This window comes from Trachurus trachurus, assembly GCF_905171665.1.
Source record: "Trachurus trachurus genome assembly, chromosome: 6".
Taxonomy (NCBI): Eukaryota; Metazoa; Chordata; class Actinopteri; order Carangiformes; family Carangidae; genus Trachurus; species Trachurus trachurus.
Genome location: NC_139897.1, coordinates 20,528,434 through 20,552,999, shown reverse-complemented (window position 1 = coordinate 20,552,999; position 24,566 = coordinate 20,528,434). Strand labels below are relative to the sequence as shown.

At 41.3% G+C, this 24,566-nt stretch overlaps 1 protein-coding gene across 1 annotated transcript in view; it reads right to left on the bottom strand.

Annotated features, from left to right (window-relative positions):
- The window catches only part of LOC310987476 (neural-cadherin-like), a gene marked incomplete at both ends in the record, with an annotated part of 83,720 nt that overhangs the window by 46,730 nt on the left and 12,424 nt on the right, over nucleotides 1-24,566 (bottom strand). The window contains 5 exons of the mRNA XM_083973756.1: nucleotides 1,161-1,410; nucleotides 3,477-3,588; nucleotides 4,864-5,068; nucleotides 6,035-6,260; nucleotides 9,126-9,323. Coding sequence (XP_083829882.1) covers nucleotides 1,161-1,410; nucleotides 3,477-3,588; nucleotides 4,864-5,068; nucleotides 6,035-6,260; nucleotides 9,126-9,323 — 991 coding nt within the window. The remainder of the gene's footprint in view (nucleotides 1-1,160; nucleotides 1,411-3,476; nucleotides 3,589-4,863; nucleotides 5,069-6,034; nucleotides 6,261-9,125; nucleotides 9,324-24,566) is intronic.

The following is a 24,566-nucleotide window of genomic DNA, read 5'->3' as shown; positions in this document are numbered from 1 at the left end:
CAGGACAAGCCTCGAACTCGTTTGGGGGAATAAATGCAATGGAGCCACAGTGACAGTTGCTGCCCACCCACTCACACAGCTTCTCCAAAAAGGCGGTCGAGGGTACACTGGATTGCATCCGTATGTCAGTTTACTGCATACCTTTAGAGAAGGCCAAAAATAAACTCACCCAGCGCTGTGTGAGCGCTGGGATTTACTCCAAAGAGACATTTTTAGCAACCTTCCTGAATGTGCTACAAGAGTTACAATGTCACACTTTGTTTTTGGGTAATGTGTGAGATGTGAGTAACAAATTATTTTGATGCCAGATGGCTGTGATCAACAAGGTAAATTCAAACATATTGAGTTTGTCTTACTTGTAGTGGTTTCACTACTGCAGGGTTGACACAACTTGGCTATTAATGGCAGGACTCGCAGCATCAAATATTATTGCGATGAATAGCCTGAAGGGAGGCAGGCCTGTGATGTGTGATGTAACGACTTTTATATCTGTGATGCAACTACCTTGTCTCCTGAAAGAGCAAAGCTACGATATAATGAACTGTGATCAGCTGGTGGACCAGAGATGAGGCGGTGCCAGCAGGAGGAGCATTATTTAAACCTGTCATCTTGGTGACAAACTTTGATCTTTGCAGTTCATCTCAGGCCACGGTGAGGATTGTAATTTTGCTTTTATGATAAAGCAAACAGTAACAATTCATACATTCATCTTGAATATTTTTTTTTGCAAATAAACGTATTATTGTGTTATCTAAACTCAAAAACATTCACACGCACAAGGGCACACCCTCACACCCTCACACCTGAACATTTTTTTATAATAGCTTATTGATCAACTAACTTTTGAGCCTTGGCCTTGCGGAGTTTTTTATTCCAATATATAATCTCTTATGTTTGGACTCCGCAGGTATTATTACCAATAACTACAACAATCACAAGTTTCTCCCTGCCACTTGGTCCTGATTTTAATTTCAGGTAAGAAGATTAAAAAGAATACATTGTTGTTTTCTGAAAGTAAAAAAAAAAAAAAAAAAATGAAAGACTCAAAATAAACTGTAGGCGATTATGCTCCACAATAGCAGGGAAAGTGATGGAAGAAACAAGGCTTTGTGGAAAGACTGTGTGGGTATTTTGCAAGTGTAAGTGGCGAAGCTGCTCACATGGACTGGGAGAAGTCGGGGGCCTCGTCGTTGACGTTTGCCATCCTCACGCGGACTGTGGCTGTGCCGGAGTGAGGCTCGTCCCCGCTGTCCACTGCCATCACCACAAATTCATACAGATGGTTAGGCCTCTCATAGTCCAGCCGGCCCGCAGGGAAAACCGTCCCATGGGGAGAAATGCTGAAGTCCGGGCTCAGGGTGTAATAGGTGAGCTCGGCGTTTAACCCTGAGTCACAGTCTGTGGCGAACACTGTGGCGAAGGGGAGACATCACACAAGGACCATCAATTAGCAGTTAATCGAAAAGAGCTGATGAGATGGCATCAGCTGATGAATATGTTGACATCTGTGTAGATCATTATCTCTTTATGGCCTTGCTAAACATGTAATAGATCATAAGCTCTGACAGCTACAATTACTAGCACACAAACTGCACTCTGCAGTCCTCTCGTCCTCCAGAATGATTACCATCATTTGCAAAAATGAGCTTAAAGACAGCTAAAAGACTCAGTGAAATGAACGAGTTGTGTTTTCTGCAGAGACTATTTGGAAATCATTTCATTCTGAGGTAATCACACAGAAAAACTATAGATTTGTTTTGAATGTATGATGATATTTTTTCCTAAGACTACATCCACAGATATCAACACCCTTGGTTGCAAAGCTAATTTAAGTCAAAGTTTGCTGTTTCGTGAATTTCACACTCTCCGTCCCCCCTCTAGCTCATAACACTTGCATATTGCATATTTTTTGATGTGTTTATTTCCTCTGTGTCAAGCATCAACACTTGCATGCTCTGTATCTCCATGCTTCATTCTCCTTACATCTCGATGTCTTGTAATATAGTTTAGGAGCGGCAATTTACTTTACAGTCTTTGTGCAGTCGGTATAATATGACTGACTTGTTAAATGTTAAAAAAAACTGGAGGAGGAGGTTTCTCTTAACCCACACTGTCACTAGTGCTAATAGTTCTTCTTCATCGTCAACCTCAGTGGGTGAAGTTGAAGTGAGCCTCATTGTCAAATATTCAACTGTGTCTCGGCCCAGTAAAAGCAGAGGTGATGGGATAATGGGGATTTCACTGCCTCTGTGCCTCAAATCTTTGACATTTCATTAGTTAGCTTTGCACCTCACCAGATCTGAATTGCTGTGGCATTCTGGGCATTCATCTGAGAAAACAGTTGAACTATAAAGTCATGTATTTGCATGGTATATCAGCTTCAGTCTATTTGTAGCATAAATACCTAACTTTCCCACTGACAGATCTTTCAGAGGACACCCTGTCTTCTTTCTCTTTCTACCTTTGATCCTTTCTCTGTTGAGATTTTCCTTTCTGTACTGGTTGTTTGATTTTTTTTTTTTGATGCGCTGGTTTGTGTATAGGGTGCCACTTTCTCCTGCCGCCGGCTCTGCTGTGGCAACAATTTCCAACGCTCTAGGCAGTGTATTCGAATGTTTTCGGATTAAATTTGTCCCATTTTTCTCAGCCAGAATGCACTAGAAACAATTGGCCAGTCAGAGATTCCCAGGGATCACCTATGGTATCCCACAGGGGACAGAAGTCCCACAGGCACAGGAGCATTTGACAGAAACTACAACTTTTTTATATTTGATGTGAATTTTCTGTTCTTTCGTGGGTATTACTGAATAAAGTATAACTGACTGTGGACAACCCCTGTTGGGGTATTTTTTCTATCTTAGGGTGTAACTGAATATTGCAAAAGGATCTCAAAGGTACTGTATCTTACAACGCCTGAAGCTTATGAGTGTTAAGTAAAATTTATTTTCATCAAACAAGAAAAGAGTGCCAGTGATCTTTTATAGGAATCATAGGTTCATCACTGATAATGGAACAAGCACCTGGATCGGATTACAAGATAGACAGTAAATTTCCGCACCTCCCTCAGCACAATATAAGTCTTCATTTTTACAATTTCAGCAGTGTTGATGGCAATACGCTTCATAATTGACAATTACAAGGTAACCTCATGTCATAGTAGATAAATTGACGTGTCATTATTCATACAGCACACTATGAATCAAACGTATGGCATCTTTGCAGCTAGTTAAGATTAGCATAATTGAGATTTTTATCACAGATCTGGAATTTCTTGTAGTTTTTCTTGATTTATGCAAAAATGGAAACATTGTGAGTGCAGAAGTCGAAACACTCAGTCAAGGTCTGAACTGAGTCTTTGGCTTTCGACCAAAATACATCTGTTGTTTTCCTCAAAAAAAGTGAGCTTTTTGATAGTTCCTCTCTCCACTTCAGAAAGAAACAGATGGATGTGAAATATGGGGTCAGAGGAGTCTCACCCTGCAGCAGGGATGTTGCCGTGGTTACAGTCTCAGGAACTCCATCCACACTGTAGATGGATTGGAGGAACTCTGGGACACAATCATTCTCATCCGTTATCAACACCTGAACCTGATTAGCACCAGAATGATGGGATAAGGGAAGAGGAGAGAGGAGAGGAGAGGAGAGGAGAGGAGAGGAGAGGAGAGGAGAGGAGAGGAGAGGAGAGGAGAGGAGAGGAGAGGAGAGGAGAGGAGAGGAGAGGAGAGGAGAGAGAAAATCAGAGTAGAATAATACAAAATTAGCTCCTCTTTAATAACCCTCAAATTCAGGAGACAACCATATGAAATTCTCTGTGCAGGAAACTGACCCCAAAACTTAATCTAAATTGCATTTTATAGTTTCTCAACTTACCAGTTCAACACATCCTTTATCTTCCACTTCATGATTTCCCTGAGTCAAAAATAGAAATGTTCTGAGCATGTGTGTGCTTCACTGTGTGTTTTTTGACAAAGGCCCTTAGCCGCCCTCCGCCCTACAAGCTCCCTGTCACCACTGTGTGTAAAGTGTGAAGTGACAGCTGAGTAATAGTCCTGAAATAGCTAGGATAGGTTTTCCCACTCTTCATCTCCTACTCCACAACATACAGCTGAGCAGAAAGAGCTTTTGCCTACTAAATCTGTGGAAGGAAGCGAGCGAGCGCCTGACATGATAATTGGGTGACAAAATCTGCAAATTAATAATTTAAATGAAACTGAATTCATGAATAGTCTATCTAGAAATATTCGTTTGTGAATCAAGTTTTTTTTGGGGGATTTTGAGCTCCGATGCCAAAATGCCTCCGTGTGAGTTCTGTGTTTTTGCACAGTTCATCTTTAGATCTCATTCGCAACAAAAGTCACTTCACTGAGACACAGAAACAAAAGCGTGAAACAAACTGCAGAGAAAAAAAATATATCACTTGGGCCACCCGGTCCACTTGTTAACCTTTCAAAACCGTTCCGCCGTGCCATTCCTGTGGACAGCCTCTGACTCTGCTGCCGCCCCTTTGTGGTTAACACCAAGTGGTGTGATGTCAGTAGGTCAGCGCGGAGATCAGATCATTGCTGTTAATACACCCCCAGTCAGCCGATATGAGGCGCAGAACATTTATGAGGAAAAAAATTCGGATCTGTCTGAGAGCTGTGTGAAAGTCCAGTGGGAGTGCACAACACGGCCGATCTCGGCAGCACGGCAGATTTTTTCTTTTCTTTTTTTAGATTACACTGTAAATTCAGAGCAGTCGGAGTAAACGCTTCCATGTCAGATGCAATATAACATCACACACTCTGGGGTTTGTTGACCTGAGTGCATGAACCCTCACATGACTCACGTTCACGGCCCGTATCGCTCTCTAATTAAACTAACCTCCGTGGCAGTGCTGAGGCTGCCGGGCTCCTCGCTGGCTCGCACCATCAGCAGGTAGCGACGCTGGTCACTCTCGTAATCCAGCGTCCTGGTCAGACTGATCTCCCCCGTCTCCTGACGGATGCTGAAAAGGCTGCTGGGGTTGATCAAAAGGCTGTAGCTGATTGGCTGCTTCTGGAAGGAAATTGCAAACACCACCAGGAAGCTGTGGAACAAAGTGAAAGTGATTTTTAAAAAAAAGAAGAAAAAAAAGAAAAGAAGAAAAGCAGGCTTTGGTGTTCGATTTCAGTTGCATGTGTGAAATTAAAAATTGAAATCCTCTTTTCCTACATCAGCACTGCACTCTAATGAAATCAATTACCATATGGCCCATTGGCTACGTGCTACAAACATGGTCAATCAGTACTTGTCAGTTCTGTGTAATGTCATACTATTATGCAGATATCAATGTTTGTCTTTATGGTTACGAGACTCTGCACTCTCTAATGGTGTGTGATGATGCCATGGTATGTCAACTAATGCTTGAGTCGGTTGGTGTAAAAAAAATATAAATATTCATTAGTGAGACTTAACAGGAAGTGTGTGGAAAACGGCACCTTAGACACGTCTCTGTGCAGTGTGCAGAAGTTATTATAAGTGTGGAGACCTATGGACGAATGCCAGCGTTCATTCTTAACACTGTGCTGAACATGTGCAACTCCCCCTCAGTCAGTGGAAATGTAAGTAACTACGCTGCCACTCAGGCACTCACTGTAGTGTTTGGCAATTTATAGATATGAATATAGTGACAATACTTTTGCAATATTGTTGCTGCATTTTTAATACTGTTTTTCATTACATCGCATTGTTATTCTGTTGTCAGGCAGTTATACCTACGGAGGCAACAATAAAGAAACTGACAATCTGAGCGTCTGGTGATAGCCACATGGGAATAGTCTGCATTTGAATAAAAGCCTCCAGAGTAACTGTTTTACAACAAGAAAAAAAAATATTGTAGAACTGTAACTTTAACCACAAACCAGTAAAAGCCAAATACAGTTTATTTAAGAACATACAGACTGTATAGGCCTATGTATATTTATCCTGATGTGTTACATGTACAGTATCACACAGTCCTCATTCATCCCTGCTCATGTATGTGTGGGTGGATGTTAGCGCGTGCAGTACTCACGGCTGTCCTTCAGGCGTGTTCTCTGGTATGGAGATGGCGTGGCTAATGTTGGTGAATTGCGGCGCTCTGGCTCCCGCCACCACAGACAGCATGGCGGGGGCACTGCGGCTGCCCAGGCCGTCAAGGGCCACCACACTTAACAAGTACTCTCTGTCCCTCTGCAGCACCAGCCCCGTGGTCACCACCTGGCCTGTGTTCTTGTCCACCGCAAAGCAACCGTCGCCGCCTACGGGGAAATACAATGACATTATTTTTTAGCACTGGATCCAAAGTAATTCAATACTGCTGCCTTGAATACTAACCGATATCAGGCACAGAACATTTAGGTGAAAACTGATCTGTTTTGAATACTAACTCACAAATGTTACCCAAAACAGCAATTTCAAATAGGTGACTCTCTCCCGCTAGGCTTGTTGATTTAAGGGCCACAGCACATGGAGTTTTACTTTTCTATAATATAATTTATGTTCGCGTTGAGCTGAACCTGATTGAGTGACTTCAGGTGGGTGAGTGCTGTGTTCGTGGCCCCTCTGTAGGCAAGCATTAGTCTCACTTTCATCATATTGGTACTTTCTTACATGTGCACTGGGAGAGAGACAAGTATCTTCCACTGGGTTTCATTTATTTGACACAGAAATACCTTGTTGTCCCAACCCAATAAAAACAAAAAGCAATGAATGGAAGCCTCTACATCTTCAGGTCCATACCCATTGGTTATACTTTTCTTTTTTTAAGTAATACACTTTGTAAAATAAAAAAAAAATAAAAAAAAATGGATTTAGCAAGAGTTTTGTTAATATGTTCACTTCTTTAATTGAAGGTTAAATCTCTTCTGAGTCTTGGTGTGTCAGGATCATTTATACTCTTATTTCAATGTGTCTTTTAAATGTCACCAGGAGTTCAGGCTTGAGGAGATGCAGCTGAAGGTGGATGCCCTTAGATTATTGCACACTCTACTGATAACCCCTTATTACAGGACAGGTAGGTTAAACACTGATTGTCAATGTGCAAGGGACGTAACAATAACAATACTAAAACGTATCTAAAAGGTTTAAAAAAAAGTTTAAAGAATCCATATCAGCTTACAAGGCCGCAACGAAAAGTTCATTGTTCATTTAGGTTGATTTATGTATCTTAGCAGTCTTACAGCCTATTTTTTGCTACATACAGAACAGTGCGTAAACCACGTTTGGTAGCTAGCAGTTGAGCTAGCATTTGTCACACTATTGTCAGGTCATGATTGTGCACATAAGCATGAGGCTGCACAGGACTTTAACAAAATGTGGGCCCACTCATGAAGACATTGCTTCATTCCACTACAAGTGGCTAAAACCCTGATATTTATTCCCTTTGCCGAATAATACTATAAAAAAGATGAAAATAAATATCTGCCTCAGTACTGTCTGACTTGCCGACCCTGTATGCAACACTCAGCTTTGAGTCGATAGGTTCCTACTAAAGATTATACATTCAACAGACCTACCGGCAGCAGCTGAGGGTCTTGTCCTTTACATGATGATTTCCTTTTTTATAAAGTATTTATTATGCTGCACAGTGAACACTTGTTGTACATGTTGTGTGTCGTGTTTAAGTATTTTTTCATAGCAGTATTGCTACACTGACTTAGGTACAATGTATTTTTTTATTCCTAATGATGCTATGGTGCAGAGTATTATAAGTGGGTCCACATTTTGTACTGAATATGTGCACAATGATGTAAGCAGCATGCATGCATGCGAACAACTGCACACAACATACATTTCTGCCATTTGTTTCACACTGTTCTGCTGATTGACAGGTGGTGGCACTGCTGTGCAAATAAATATAATGCCAAAAACAAATGCACCACAGAAGAAGTAGACTTCTAGAAAACATGTCTATAAACAATGCAGGATTTTGAATAATTAAAAAAATGCACTTTGTAAATATTTAATGAGAAAGTAAATGCACTCAACACATCTGTTGGACCTCACAGATCCAAACACTTACTTTTGTGTGCTTACAACAAAACTCCACAAGGCAGCTTCATATAAAAAAATCCAAATAACCTTTCCAGTGCTGTTAAATGCTAAAAAAAAAAAAAAAAAAAAGAGGTCAGACAGGCTGCCCTCACTCATCAAAAGGCCAGCTCCTTTCATCCTCTTGAGGAAGTTAAGCACAGGATAAGAGATTTGTTTAGTACATGTGAAATCTTGAAATTGGGTCTAGATTACTTTGAAGGGAAATCATTTATTTTGTACAAGCTACTGTATTAGAGGCAAACCTCCTGCTTACATGAGTTCTTAGCATGCCCATATAGACCATGGGTACCTTGTGGTAATTGCGGTTTAAGTCACATCAGGGAGCTGTGTGATGGACTAATTCGAGTCAGAGGGAAGTTGGTAGTGTTTTGTAAAACCCTGTTGGCAAGATTAGCACATCCCCCCATCTTTGACATGCCAACAAACCTCTATCCCCTCAACCACCAGGGGGTCTACTACTCTGGCTGACTTCCAAAAGCCCACTGTGTCTGTGCATGTGTGTGTGTGTGTGTGTGTGTGTGTGTGTGTGTGTGTGTGTGTGTGTGTGTGTGTGTGTGTGTGTGTGTGTGTGTGTGTGTGTGTGTGTGTGTGTGTGTGTGTGTGTGTGTGGTTGTGTGTGTGCATGCGTGTGTATGTTCGCATGGCTCTGTGTGTATGAAACAGAGAGAAGCAGACAGAAAGACAAGAGTGCATGATAAGTGCATAAACAAATGTGTGAAGGCCTCTGGCTGTGTCTGTGATTGTGGATGTGCGTATACGTGTGTGCAGCAGAGAGAGAGAGAGAGAGAGAGAGGGATGGAGATACAGAGGCAGAGAGAGACAGGATGACAGAGAGACACAGAGACTAATGGACACCTAAAGAGAGTATGAATGCATGAATGAATGTGTGAACGCCCGTGGCTGTCTGTCTGAGTGACTGTGCTGGTGTCTGACTAGATGGATTCATTTCGAAGGCTCTACAGCCTGTCAACCAATTTTAACAAGAACACAACCTATTTTAATACCTTTTCCTCTTATACATCTCGTGTGTGTGTGTGTGTGTGTGTGTGTGTGAACAGGGGAAAGCTTACCGTCCGACAAAAAGTATTCCACTTCTCCGCTTTTTCCCTCATCCCCATCGTGGGCCTGGAGCTGGTAGACAAATGTTCCTGCTGGGGCCTCGGCGGACACTACAGCCAGGTATGGGTACGGCTTCATATTCCACTCAGGGACGTTGTCATTGACATCAATGATCTTCAGCTTCACCTTGTTCAGGTACCAGTCTGGGCCTGCGGATAGTGCAAAGATAGTGACGGAGCTGTGGTTACTGAAAGTGACAGCTGTCATGTAACTGTGTGTGTGGAGGGGAGACAAGCAGCCGGGGGAATCCAAAGCACCGACAAGCAGCAGCGAGTCAACTAAGGGAACAGGTATGCGAGACTGAAGTCCTCTCCAGTAGATGGCAAAACATATTGCTTCAGGATTAGAATTTAAATCTCAGTGGTTTTTGTATCTGCAATGTGGAACTGATGCAAATGTGGTCTGAGTCCAGCTCAGTCTTGGTCAAAGACAATTACCACACATATCTTGTAACATAAGCTTTCCACTTCCTTCCACTTCACCGTAGCCACAGGGTTTTGGAAGGCTGTTTGTGAGTGGATGTCAGGAACGCTTTGTGGGCCAGTGGTGGAGGTTGGTGGACACGATGTCATCTGTCCATTCACCATCTGGGCTCCCATACAAACATCCAGACATCCACGTTCCCATGGGAGAGCGTCTCAGCCACAGTCTCATCTACCAAGTCTGTGTAAAGCTACCTTGATCTTCCCACAGGGGCCCAGGGATGATGCCTCATGGCTGCAGGCATTTTGTCGCCTGCACACTGCCTCAGTGGAGAGAATAAGAAGATTCCAGGAATCCAATTACCAACTCGCTCACCCTGAGCTGGAGCAGACAGCAAGAGTGCACAGCAGGGCTGAAGGAGAAGCAGTGTACAACTGCGTTGCAGTCTCTATGACAGGAGCGTGCAGCGTGCCTTTTGCTGGAACTGATAGGGGGGGATCATTATCCACATTAAATACCATGACACAATCTGGAAACAATGTGCACAAAAAAATTCTGACACTGTCACGGCCCCAATCTGGGGCACTTTAAGGGTAGAATCTATTCCTGCAAACTGGAGCAAGTCACAGAATTGTGAGCTAAGACACTATTTCCACAAATATTGGCTGTGATCTAGTGTCAACGTAGCATGAAGGATTATGTCAGAGGGGCTGCCAACCAGTTCAGTAGGCTGTGATCCACAGAGGCCATCTGCCTCAACCCGAAAAAGGAAGCACCCCCTGCCAGGACAAACACACACACACATGCAAACACAGGCGCAGACAGATATGAGCACAAGCTCGAAGATTTGACATACAGGCAAGTTGTCCTGTCACACACAGACACATGTTTGCACACTTGACGGAGCTGACATTAGCATGTCTCTTCCAGTCCCTCTCTCTCCCTCTCTCTCTCTCTCTCTCTCTCTCTCTCTCTCTCTCTCTCTCTCTCTCTCTCTCTCTCTCTCTCTCTCTCTCTCTCTCTCTCTCTCTCTCTCTCTCTCTCTCTCTCTCTCTCTTTCACACACACACCAGTGCACACGTATGCAGAGAGGTGAGTTACCTAAGGGCTAAAAGTAACTATGGATTTCAAATCCCATTATGTAAAAGGTCTCTAGTGTGTGACCCCCGGCTATAAATGTACTTTTTAATCCAAGACAAAAGCAGCAGGAGTTTGTGATGCATCCTTTCACTGCCTCTGGGCTGACTCAACAGATGTGCTGTCACTGTACAAACCAGTTCTACTTTGCTGGTTTCCCTAATATCCTGCGACATGATGTCTCTCCAAAGTGGATTATGGAGCAGTAACAGAAACCTATATGTTGGTAATGAGAAGCACATGCATACTGCAAGTGGTATGAAGTCTTCAAACTGTAAGAATTGCTATAATAAATCTTTCACAGTTACCTAGTGTTCGCTCAAATGAGTTGGAAAGCTGAAAACAGATGCTGAGATCACAATTCCTATTTCTTTCTGCACTGGCTTACAGTTAAGATGCATTTTGATGGAAAATACAATGTGTTGCACACCAGACTAGCTCTGGAGTGTTCACAACTGAAACACAATAGCTATAAAGTGTGTGACAGCTCCTAAAAGGATTGTTAGAGGGATAATAACAGAGGGAGGAAGAAGCTAGAGGAGCGAATTAATCTAGCTTTCTGCTCAGGCTTTAAAGTTGCTCTGCAGAGAGAAAAGTTCTGACTCAGATCTGACGATTCGTTCGTTTTGGATAAATAGCCACTGTATCGTGGGGGCAGAGAAACTAATCAATGTTCAGATGCTATCGCCTAAAATGTCGACAGCGGCAGTTTATGCAGTTTAAGCCAGATCATCCTGCCCTGTAAGACGGAACAATCCTTTCGTGATGAATAATGAGCTAGGATAAAGATTCTATTGCGAAGTGTAGGGGCTTTAAAATGCACTTAATCAAAGGGAAATCAGAGCTTCAGCACTTAACATTTAGTTGACTATCAAATCTTTGCGGGGAGCAGCGTGCAAGATACATTTCTTGCCTCCTGCTTGTTGGTGTCTTTCCCAGCCATGTCTCTGTGGTAATGGTGGTGATGATTTTACAAGGCTCCATCTAATTAGCTTGTTACAGAGAGACTAATCAGAGCCAAGGCAGATAATTAGAGCCTATCAGCTCTGGAATGATAATGAAGAATGTACTAGTGTGTTTGAGCTTGTGTGTGTCTCGAGCGTACGTGTTTGTGAAGTGAGAGACGAGAGAGAGGCGAGAGAGTGCGCGCTGCATGTGCTGAGGCTGCAAACGTGTGCGACTCCTCTCTGATCTGGCGAGTTAAGTGGAGAGCGGCTGTGAGCGATGCCCCCCGAGCATCGAGCCGACAGAATCCGCCTCACCTGACGGAGACAAAAGATGTGATCAAATAACCCGGGCGAGTCAGAGGCTCACTAGCTCAAATATGCTTCTGCACTCTGCGTGATGAAAACCCGGTCTATACTGTAAGCTACAGTGTCATAAGGATGAGAGCATCTGCTGGATGACTAACATAATAATGTATTATACCAAGGTGGATGGCAGGGGTGCAGGCAGTGTGTTGTTGGCCAGGGCTGAGGGAGTACAGTGAGCGTGGAGTGTTTGCATGCGTGCGCGCCAGTTATCTATGAGTGTGTGTTCTATTTCACTGCAAGCTATTCTGTTGATGTTTCCTGCTGTTAATCCCCTCCTTGGGTAGTTGCTATATAAAGCTGCTAAGTGGCTTGCCTGTATAAAAAAAAAAAAGAAAGTTGTCTCAAGTGCTTCTGTGCACATATACAGTACACTGCCCACAGTACAAGGACACTGAGTGTGTGTGGGAAGGAGATGAGAGGAAACAGAGTGAAGGAGAGAGGCACAGATACAGAAACACAAATATCTACAGAGGGGGAGAATGAGACAGAGAGGAGGGAGAGGCAGGCAGGAAGGCAGGCAGCGTGGAGGACGGAGTATTGTGTGATGCTTAGCAGAAAAACGTAAAATAACATTATAGAGACAAGAGCACAAGGGAAGCACAACAAACAGTGCGGCACAACAATAGATGCTGGGAGCATCCATGTTTGGAGAGAAAACGTACAGTAGCGAAGCACAGGCCACAAGAGGGGCAAATTAAGATAGAACATACAGTATAATTAAAAACACAAGGTTTTTTCTCATGCATCCCTTGTTCCTCCTGCGTCCAGCGAGGAAGGAAATTAAGATACAAATATTTGTCTGGAATTAAACAAATTGCGTCTGCAAGCATAAATATCAATGGCCCGTGCGAGACATGGAATTTCGGGGGTGCTTTTTTAGCAGCGAGTGAATGGAAAGTGAAAGTCAGCTCAATGGGGGAGTAATAAGGTACATTAACCCAATGTTTGCAGTGTTAAGGAGGCTCTATTATAAGCCGCCCACCCCCCCATCTCTGTGCTTAAAGCTGAGTGTGAAACCGTCAGCAGGAGATCAACACAGCTAAAAGCACTGGGGACCGAAATCTATTAACTCAGAGATCCCAGCACCGCACACTCTGGACTCTGCAGCAGCTCAGAATGGCTGACACACTAACCATGCAAACACACATGCAGGCATTTTCATCCCAGAACAATTACAAATGGTCAAGTTCTGCACGTTTTTTTCCCACTGCAAATCTGCACGTCTGCCGAAAATGAAAATAATTGTGTCCGATAAAGCGGCCAGTATGTGTTTATTTTTTATTTTTACCAACTATATCTGCAAACAACTTTGCCTGGATTGTGGCACAGCTTATGTCTGCAAGTAATGGAAATAAAATACAAGACGTATACGCAACACACACACACACACACCATAGAGTTCATCAGTGGTTTGCCCCTAAAACCCAGAAATTAGTTGGCATTTTTTTGCAATTCAGGATCCCGAATTGGATGGTGTTCTTGAATGGGCTTTTGGTTAGATGGCTGAAATAAGGTCCGTTCTTAAAACCAGCTCAAGACTTTTTCACATTTTACTCTACAACATAAAACCTGTCGGTAAATACCCTATTCATGATTTTTAAGCCTTTATGTGTCCTAAAAAGCTTGTCTCTAACAAGTGGCTAAATGTGCGCTGAGCACAAAAACCGATCTGCTCAGCAGTTCACCTTTACAGCCTTGTTTTGTTTAAACTTGTTCTCTTGTAAACTATTCCCTACTTTTTAAGAGGAAAGGCTTTTGTAGAGAAGATAAGAAGCTTAGTTGTGGTGATGCCAGGGTCATGGGACCGTGGTGTGTTTAATCTATAGCCTATAACATTAACTCTGTGCATCCAGTGATTGTATTTAGGCTTTCAAAATCATACGAATGCTGTTCATTTGTGGAGATACTCCTGCTGAACAAAGTGTGTAAGTATTAAAAACTTTTGTTTGTTGCAGATACAATTTTCTGCAATAATCCAAAAGAAAAAAAAACATTCACTTTTCAACATGGGAACTGGGATAATACTATAGCTTCCAGGTTAGCCAACAAAAATACAGTGTGCAGCACTCCTGTCTTACTCAGCACCCATACCAACATATTTCAAACTTCAATATCTATAAATGGAACAATGATTTTCAGAACTTCCACCTAGACATATTGGAAAAAGTGAAATTTGACATTGACAAGAAAAATGATTGAGTGTTGATTTTGCACCATAATTTCCAATTCACTTAAACATAATTGGAGTGGATAGCAGGTGGCCTTCAACTTGCTACCATTTTACCATTGTAAGCTCAATCAGAAATATATAAAAAATGTAAAATATATAGTGAAAATATAACCCAAGACAATTAGTTGCCCTGTTCACAGGAGAGCTCACACCTCCGCTCTCATAACATACACTCGCTCACATAAATTCTAGTTCTTCACTTCAAATCCAGTTTTTCTTTCAGAAAAATATAATGTGTACGCAATAAAAATACGTGTGGTTCGTTTTGAGCACTGTAACCTTCAGTCTAAACCGAGGACCCAGACCCATTCACAGTGCAAAGCAGTGAGAAAGACAGAGAGAAAAGGTAGATGAAGATAAACATATGTACTGTATGGCTTCTGAATGAATGGATGGATGGATGGATGGATGGATGGCTCCCATCAGACAGCTGTATGCTTCTTTCTGGTGAGCTCATTTTTTTCTTGTAGTTCAGCCAAAAGAATTACAAAACTCATTCAATCCCCTTTGTTTTATTGCTTTGAGCGGAGAAAAATGTGCCCTATTCACTTCTATTCACTCACATAAAAGAGGAGGATTTAGAGAGAAGCAAGTGTTGAATGGAGATATACTGGTACAGCCTAGTATAGCCTTCAGGGAAGGGGAAATATAATGTGATTTAGTAAAAATATTTTAAATTCCATTTAAATTTAAAACAACTATGAGTTACTATAATTTACTACTTGTTTTAACATGTGAGAATAATGTCACAATATGTATTATGCTAAAATGAGCAAATTTGCTTTAAAATATTTTCTCTTCTTCAGTTCACATCTGCAAGACCTTTTCCATCTCATTTTTTTCCTCACAGTAATGAACATTAAATAATTCATGTGCTGACTTTCCTCTGTGACGAATCACACACTTTATCCACTGCCGATCCATTAATGGCAACAAATAGACATCTAAAAAAAAAAACACCGTCTTTGTTATTCGTTATACACATAAATGGTTGATCAATAACTGATTATTACCTGCTGGTTGCTGTTTTTGAACAGGAGATAAAGATACAGTGCCACGTTACCCCCCACCTCCACCCACACTTCCTCACTGATACGAGCCCATGTGCATCATTATCTTCCCTCTGTGGGATCCTCCATGACTCCAGGGTCCAAGGTTTAAACCCTGGTAAGACTGTGCACAACAGGCGCTGCCCACACACAGAAACTCTCTGACAGAAGCAGTCAGTGTGAAAAAGAATACTCAGGCATCCCTGTGGTGTCGGGCTGATGCTGCGTAATCGTAATGTTGCCCGTTTAATTCCAAGTAGGAATCTCTACTGCGTGTTTCCCCCCCCTCCCTGTCTCCTCATATTTTCACTGCTGATTAAATGCACATACTTTACGATGTATAATGGTTGATGGACAAGAAGGTAAATGTGGTCTCAGTGAGGTCTGATGCCCTCTGAGTGTATTTTCTCACTGGCTCGAGGCGATGCCCTCCTTCTCTGAGTTGGGCTGCTCAGTGCATGGACCCAGTTGGTGTTCACAGCCTGTTTACACCTGTCATTAACATGACTCTTCTGTGATCCCAACACAAGTGGACAGCCAAAACACACCAGTGTTTACATGTGTCTATCATGTGTCTCCACGGTGCCCGGCTGACCACTTGTGTTCAGATTTCATTACTGCCTATGTCACTTCTGCTAGAAGGCTGTGCACACGGTTATTATTACGCCAGGTTTTCAGACAACTGCCAGGTTTGTCTCACACAGACATGGCTAAGAAAACGTATGTGAAGTAAACACACACACACATAGGCTAGTTTGGATTCTGGGATGGCCAGGAACATTGTTGTCCTTGAAGGATTATGGAAAAGCTTGTGACTTGTGACAGTCTAAGGACCCCTAGGAGCAATATGTACTGTATGGTGGCCCTCTGAGCTTAACACTCTGCAACTGCGGAAAACACATTCAAAGAAAAACATGCTTGTAGATTTGACAACACATGCACTGCAAAAAAAGAAAAAAGAAAAAATCACAACACATACAAATAAACCCACTGCAAATGCACTCCTACAAGACACTTTGGGTATTCCCTGAAGAGAACTTCAACCTCCTTTAGACAGAGAGCAAACACATCGGCACCAGATCATGGAGCTGATGAAGAGGGTTGCCATTTGGTAAACTGCAGGATGGCTTTAAGAGAGATGGGACTCCCATCAGTGGTGTGGATGACTAGATGGACCCCATATGCCAATTACTCCTCCTCACAATAATGCAAGGGCTTATAACAACTACAAAGGGAGCTACTCAGTTATATTGCATGGTTTGGGGCTGCAGTCATTTCTTTCAGTCTGTATTATAAGTCTAGTATCCACACACAACCCAAATCCCCCTGCTGACTTGTCGACACAGACAAAGCACACGTGTAAATAATAACATTATTGATGGCTTCATTCCAATAAGTGCTCTGGAAGGCATGTCAGTGAGTGAACAAGCACAACACCAGAGCCCAGAATCTGTCTCACCTCAATGAAAAGCAGTCGTTGTTTATTAAAATTGATTCCACCTGTACTTTGCCTACTGTGACAGGTCAAAAAAATATCTGTTGGGGGGAAAAGGTCCACTGCTTTAAAGCCAAGCATGTTATCCGAGGGAGATTAAATAATGCAGCATTTGCATTTGAAAAGAAGGACGAGCAGCATCTCTTTATTTGCTTCCGTCATTGGGATTGTGTAACATAAAGCTTGTGAGCTGTAATATGCTGCAGTGATACATGCTGACCAGACATCATGAGAACGTGAACTGACAGAAGAGAGCAGAATCAAAAAATACATCCATGACGGAAACGTTAGTCACTTTCAATGTGACTCATCAAAGCCCTGCTAACCATAACGAAAATGTCATGTCTGTAGTGAACAACAGACCTCCATCCCTCCATTGTGTCGAGACTATTAAGTTTTAGCCCAGTAACCTCAGTGACAGTAAAAGATACTAAATGAGGGCTAAAAAAAAGTTCAAGCACAATCCTCCAGCCGCTGTGCTAACAAATAATAACGCATCAATATGAGGTAGAAAAACCCAACTGTGCTCAACTTGAAAAATTGCAAGGAGTGGTCGTCATTACAAATTGAAATGCTGTTTTGCAGTGACTACTTTTCCCTCTCTAATCTGTGCAGTCAGCCTGGGCCTCTTGAATTGTGTCCTTTTTAAAAATGTCTGTTTGGTGTACTGCCAATGTGAATGTACCTCAGTTTTTGAAAAGTAAAGTTATTTTCAATAAATACATATAAATGTGTGTGCGCAAATGGAGAACTTCTTTCAAAGCACTGGAAGAGCTGTCAAAGTAAACAGTTTTTTTCTAATACGATTGATATTTTGTGTTTGTTTGTGATAACACATTTATGTAAAATTCCATATGGTTCTTGATCTATGAAGTCCTACAAAAACAATGACAGACTGATATACTTCCCACGCTGTATAGTATGAACAATAATACATATTCCACACATATTTTTTCCAGCAGTGTCTCCTTTATAATCCAGAATCATGGAGTGCTATAGTATTTGATCAGTTCATGTCAAGGTTGTTGTTGTTGATGTTGTTGAGTAGTACAGGTTGAAAGTGAGTTTTTGAGAGCCAGAGTTTTCTAGAAGTAATAACTGAGTCATGGGGATTGATCAGAAATCAACCAAGCCCCTTCAGATAGTTGAAGGGTATTTTGTGCTGTGAGGCAGGAGAAATCTTCTATTCTGCACCTTTGAGATAAAAATTTCATACCATCTCCTCGAAATCTGTTTACGTTTCTGATGTACAATCTTCACATACTTTATTTAAACATAAGTAAGGGGGAGATTACTTTCAACTCAATAGCTGTCAATAGAGCCAGTTCCAATTTCCATCCCACCAAAATGTTTGGCTTGCTCTTAAAAGAAATATGAGTCATGCCGACGCGGATCTTTTTAGTCATGTTGTTATATTCATCATATGGCAAACTCCAGCACACAAAGGACACAGTGCCATGAGAAGATCCACAGCTACATTTCTGTGGCTGATCGGTTGTTGACAGATTCAAATAGTGTTCTTGTTCTTCATGTCAAAATTTTGGGAAATACTCATGAAAGATTTAAAGCCTGATGATTTAGAGCCTGACATTTTATAGTGTGACCTCAAACACATACTGTATCAACATTTTCTTTCCCTTTTTCCTTATGTTCTGCATAAGAGACAATTTATGATCCTGGACTTTGAGTCTATGATCAATATGAGGCTGAAAAAAGCCTTGACTATGTCTAAAAAAAACACTGTTTTTCACAAACACTTGTCCACTGAACAGCTTCCATGGAAAGCATACTTTATGCAACAAAGCCCTGCAGATCAGACCCACAGCATAAGCACACTCAGCTTTGCTTTCACACGAGTGATCACAGTTACTGTGACACACAGTCACGTCGGTCACCGAGACAGAAAACACCAAGCTTTAGGACTGGTCACTTTACTTTCTCTTTACTTATGTTTCTCTTTAACCTTGGCCACATTATATTGCAGTAAAGAGAAATGATTATTCACACATTTAACAGCCACTGTCTGCTATATCACAAGTTCAAAGTTGTTATTGTTATTTATTCAAGAGCAAAACATTTTTCAAATAATATAAAAAAAATTCTATATTCAACTGAGTTCCATTTCCGAGAGCCTTTGCTTAGCAGTGCTTGACATTGGCCACAAAATTCCACATCCATAGTTATTGGGTTCTCCTGTTATACCACTTTCCATAAAATAAAATAAAAAGACAGTATTAAATAAAAATGTGCACTAATGGGGAAATGTCAAGAGTACTGATCGATGGAGCACATATTGAGTTTCAATCTAACTCTCAACAGAATATGTGGATAACTCTGGATAGAAGGACAAGGTTCTGTCGTGTTAACTATGGACGCTGAGGAGCTGATGAACACTATTTACTCAAGCGATACAAACCATACTCTATGCAATTCTATTAGTTACTATTATTAGACCAATTAAAACTACTTACAAGACCATGGCTCTAAATTTACCTATAGTGATTTGTAGGTAATGGGAATAGATGTAAGATGTGTGAGTCATAAATATATTAGTATTGTTTGCTTCAGCTGGTGGTTGATGGAGTTACTGATGTTCTATTTGAGGAAAAGTTGCAATATCTCAATATAAAATAAAGTTCAAGTAAGTTTTGCTTCCATTTTAAAAGGTTTTTGTTTTGTTTTTTGTTTTGTTTCTTTTTTAAGGGTGGCGCACTGGGAGTGAACTGGCTGAACTTGTTAGCAAACAGCTGAAAACGTCTGTCTCTTTTAGTTTCTCAGTGGTTCATTGTGGTCACCAGAAAGCTAACAAGCAAACAACAAGCACGCATTTTCTAAGTACTGCAACATAAACACAAACTGACTTTTAGTTTTCCACAGCCTTTGTGCTAAGTTTAAGTCAGGCACACCACTAACCTTCAGCATGTTTGCACAGAGATTAATGCTGATATTAACTTTCTTATCTGCCTCTATGTAGGCAGCAATGCATACTAATTTCCCCCCGCATATTGCAGTGTTTATTATAATTGTTTCAAGTAGGGACAATAAAACTGTTACCAAAACATCAGTAAAGCCAATAGTAAAACCCACTCTTTTCCACCAGGAAAACCCACACAGAAAGAGTACCACCAATACACACAGGCTTAAAAGTCCACTCACAGTTTGAGAAAATGCTAAATGCACCATCAAAGCCAACAGTACCCTGTGCTGCCAACAAATCAATATTAGTCCTACAGCATAATGAGGGCAGCAACAGGTCAACTGCTGGATGCAAGATAATTAGGATTTCAGTTTTGTCTGACAAAAAAATAAAGTGTGGCTGTTTGCATGTCTTAAAGCAAGTGGCTTCAGTTTTGTGGCTCTTATTGAACGAATGTTTGACCACCTGCTGTCTCTTTTCTAGAGTTTGAAACAAACTGAACAATACAGCTCTATCTGCAGGTATTCAATATGATTACTGAAGATTGCGATTTAAAAGCTGTAGAGGCTGTAGACAGCTCATTTGAAAGGACTAAAAATTGATTGAAGAAGCAAAACTGTGCATTTGGCTGCAGTAGCTCTCCCCTCAGTGTATAAATGTCTATAGAAGCTTTTGATGGGGTGTTGAAGATAAACAAACAATTGAAGCTTTCTGGGTGGAAATTTTAAAATGAAATTAAACCTAGTCCGGATGATTGACAGAGTGTGGGATTCCTTGCTTCTTCTCAAATTAAACTGGGGAGAAATAACTGTACACACAGGTATTGGGTGACATTTGCATAAGCACTACATTAGTAGTCAAGTATTGTATCTTCACAACTACCTGTGATATCATACATAATTAGATCTGACGGTGAAGTATCCTTCCTATTCTCTAATTTATGTTGAAACAATGTTGCTGCTATCCAAACAGACACTTAGTGTTGGAATAATGTGCACTCGAGCATATGTACAGTGCAGAACTCACCCACCCTTCCACCCACCAACCCACTACACTACAAATGACATGGATGTGCAGTGGCACATATGCACGCCCTGTTGCACAGTTCACAGCGGAGACTATTCATTTGGAAAGGTGGCAAGGAGAGTTTATCTACATGACAGTGCAAGGTGGAATATTCCAGTGCAATTTCTTAGTAAGAGAATATAAAACAGTCCTGAAACATTTGAATTCACATAATATTCTCCACAATCATCATAACCATCAGTGTGTAGTCTATTCAAAAATCATTCAATTTGCATGGCACTTCTATCATTTTCTGGTGGTATGTATAGGGCTTTATGGTACAGTATATTTAAGTGTATTTTTAGACCTACCATTTGATTTTCTCAATCATGCCATTTTGCTTTCAAAAATGTATGAGTAAGACTTTCATTGTGATGAGTACGTGGTTTAGTTACTAACTATGTTCCCAATAGAATATAATTTACAAGTCATTATTCAAAAATAAATGCAATATGGTGTTTCCCAGGGATCTATATTAGGACCTAGGATCATTTCTTATTTTTACAAATGATCTTGCTGCATTGTCTTATATCACACTCTGCTTGTTCTTTGCAGATGACACCAACCTTTTTGTCTCAAACAAGCAAAACAGACCTGTAACCACATCTGATAATCTAATCTCGATGTCTTATTGTCTTCATATAAAACATTCTGTGGTCTGTTTTCCATCAAATACTTTGTACCAATAATTGGAACTTTGTACCAATTATCTACAATGTGTTAGTTTTGTATTATTTGAATTTTATTTTTTGTATTATGTATTTTCTGGTGTGGTGTTAATAAGCCATTATAGTTTAAGGTGTGTTGTAGTCGTGATAAACAAAGAAATAAACAAGGTATACTGACATAAAGTATTGTTTTGCCTCGCCCTGTCCTGGTTTGAACCTCACTCTGGGCTTTTATTTTCTGCCTGGAGCAGAGAACATATATGTTTTTCCAGCTTGTACGTGCATGTGTGTTTGTATGGCAGTGTAAAGAGTATCGAAGATTTATTGAATTGCAACTTGTTTGTGCATTCATGTGTGTTAATGGCTCCATGTGCACACATTAGGGCTGTCAACGAATATTCTAAATTCGAATATATATTCGAATATTAAAAAAAACACGAGATTCGAATGTGAAAATTAATATTCGAATATTAAATAAACAGTGCGGGAAAAAACGAAAAAAGAAAAAAAAGGCCTAAATAAAACAGCGGGCGCACTGTATGATGGCCGGGCTCATCGCTCATTATTTATAATAGCCAACTGCACAACTGAAAATATTGTATCGACCCTGCAGTAATGTTGTTGTTATGATGTCTGTGATTTCTGACTGACTGTGAATGTGTACGGGCAGGTAGCGTATGGTTGGATGAGAAACGGGGCCGGGGTGAGTGTGAGGAGGACAGAGTCCTGTGTGTGTGTGTGTGTGTGTGTGTGTGTGTGTGTGTGTGTGTGTGTGTGTGTGTGTGTGTGTGTGTGTGTGTGTAGGTGAGTGAGTGAGTGAGGAGGAGCAGAGGAAAAAGTGAGAGCTGTCATCGTTTCTCATCCAACCATACGCTAATAGTCAGTCAGAAATCACAGACATCATAACAACAACATTACTGCGGGGTCGCTACAATATTTTCAGTTGTGTTTTAACATAACTCAGCTTCTGCAAACGGAGTTCTGCATGTGGATGCAGCAGCTGCTCTGCTCTCACCCGCGAGGCTCCAGCAGCTCGGAGCAGAAACAGGAAGCTCTCAGCCGACTGTCCCGCCCGGTCTTCATCTGGAGCAACACCGTGTCCTCCCCAAAGTCCTCCCGCGGTAAAATCTGATGGTCTCTGGGCCAAAGCAGACCGGCATCACCGACCCGAACCACAGAAGGACCGCGACCACCGGCGGGACCGGTGTTCATGAGCTACCCACAGACACACAGCTGAGTGGCCGAGGCGCGGCACGGAGAAATGCCCCCCCCACCCCCTCCCCTCGTGCACCGGAGCGCCCACGGAATCGGCACCGCTTCAATCACTGAATGAAGCCTGTCTATACAGACAAGAGTCGGGACCTTTAATTGCTCACACAAGTTAGAGGGGGCGGGAGAGCCGCGAGCCAGTTCATTTTGTAATGTCCTGGGCATTATCAAAGATGTTAAAATTGAAAAAAAAAAAAAAAGCCTATACAAGTAGTAGGGGAGACCGGGGACAGTAGCAACAGGGGATGGTTGCAACATGTCATTTTTCTCCAATCAGGAACAAGCTAGAGTGATGATACTCACACTGCACATGCTTAGTTGGATTCCCCCCCTTGACGAGAAAAATCAGTTGAATTCAAAAGATGCTCCAGGTTTTATTGCAAAAAAACTGTTTTGGGGGTATGAAAGTATTTTTTTCTTGAGCTTTGTTTTTGTTAAAACGGTTGTCACTCTTTTTGTGATTCTGCTCAAACTTATATGGTTTAAAGGAGTGATATGCTAACTTCAAGATGATATGATTAGCATGTATCAAGAGCACTTTGTTTAGCTAGCACATGGGGTTTAATCATGGCTGACCGGACGGGGACAGTTGCAACAGTTGTTGCAACTGTCCCCGTGCAATATATCAATATAAAAACAGACCACAAAACAGTATTTTGACATGATTTTTTTTTTTACTGTTGTATTGCTAATATTAAAATGATGAGAGAATAAATGACAATGGCAATATAAAAGTTATTCCCTCACAAATTGTTCCATTCATCCTATGTCACTGAAAGTCTTTTTTTTTTCAATTTGAATATTTGACATCTGCACATACAATAAGGCCTCCTAATCTAGACAAATCTATACTGTAATTGCCATCTGATCAAAGCTGATGAATAAATAACACTATAGAACTTACATTTTTGACAATAATCCTTTTACTAGACATGAAATATATTGTATTTGTAACATGTTGCAACTGTCCCCGGGCCCGGGGTCAGTTGCAACATCTTACTCCTTACACTCAAATGCAAATTGTGAAGAATGTGGATTCTGTAATCATCTTTTAATTGATTTGACTATTAACAGACAAATGTAAGTTTATTGTATAAAAATGTGGTTTGTCTAATCCAAACCGTCTCTGAGTAAGAGAGCCAAATGCAAAAAGTGTTGCAACTGTCCCCGGTCTCCCCTACTAGTTTGTCCACCTGTTGGCATAATGCGCAATTAGATATTCGAATATATTCGAATTATGTGTTATTTTTAGAACGAATATTCGAACGTCATTTTGGAGCAATTTTGACAGCCCTAGCACACATAGATGTGATGTCAGCATGATGCACTTTTTAAATGTGTGTTGTTTGAGTAGCGATGTGTAACACAAGCTCCGTACGTGTGTGTACAGAAAGTAGATGAGTGAGACGCTCGTATGCACCCTTCGGCTCATGGTTGCCTGGGGTCAAGTGGAAAGTGTAAGAAGTTGCAAGAAACCCAATACAGCTCCACAACAACAACAACAACAAAATCTATATTCCCGAAGGAATGGTGGTCAGAGCTGAGTCTGATGTTCATGAAGGTTGAGAAGAGAAGAGAAGAGAAGAGAAGAGAAGAGAAGAGAAGAGAAGAGAAGAGAAGAGAAGAGAAGAGGAAATAGCAGTTGTATATGTTCTTGCTGCCTTCCGTTTCAGCCAGAAAGGTGGAATGTTTATACCAGAGGCTTTCATTTGGTCATTAGTCTCTATCAGCACCCGTCTGTTAGCGTTAGTGTGTGTCAGAGAGCTATCTTTCTCTCTCTCCCTGGTTTGATGATGGAGAGGTAATTTCAGCTTTATGACGGCATG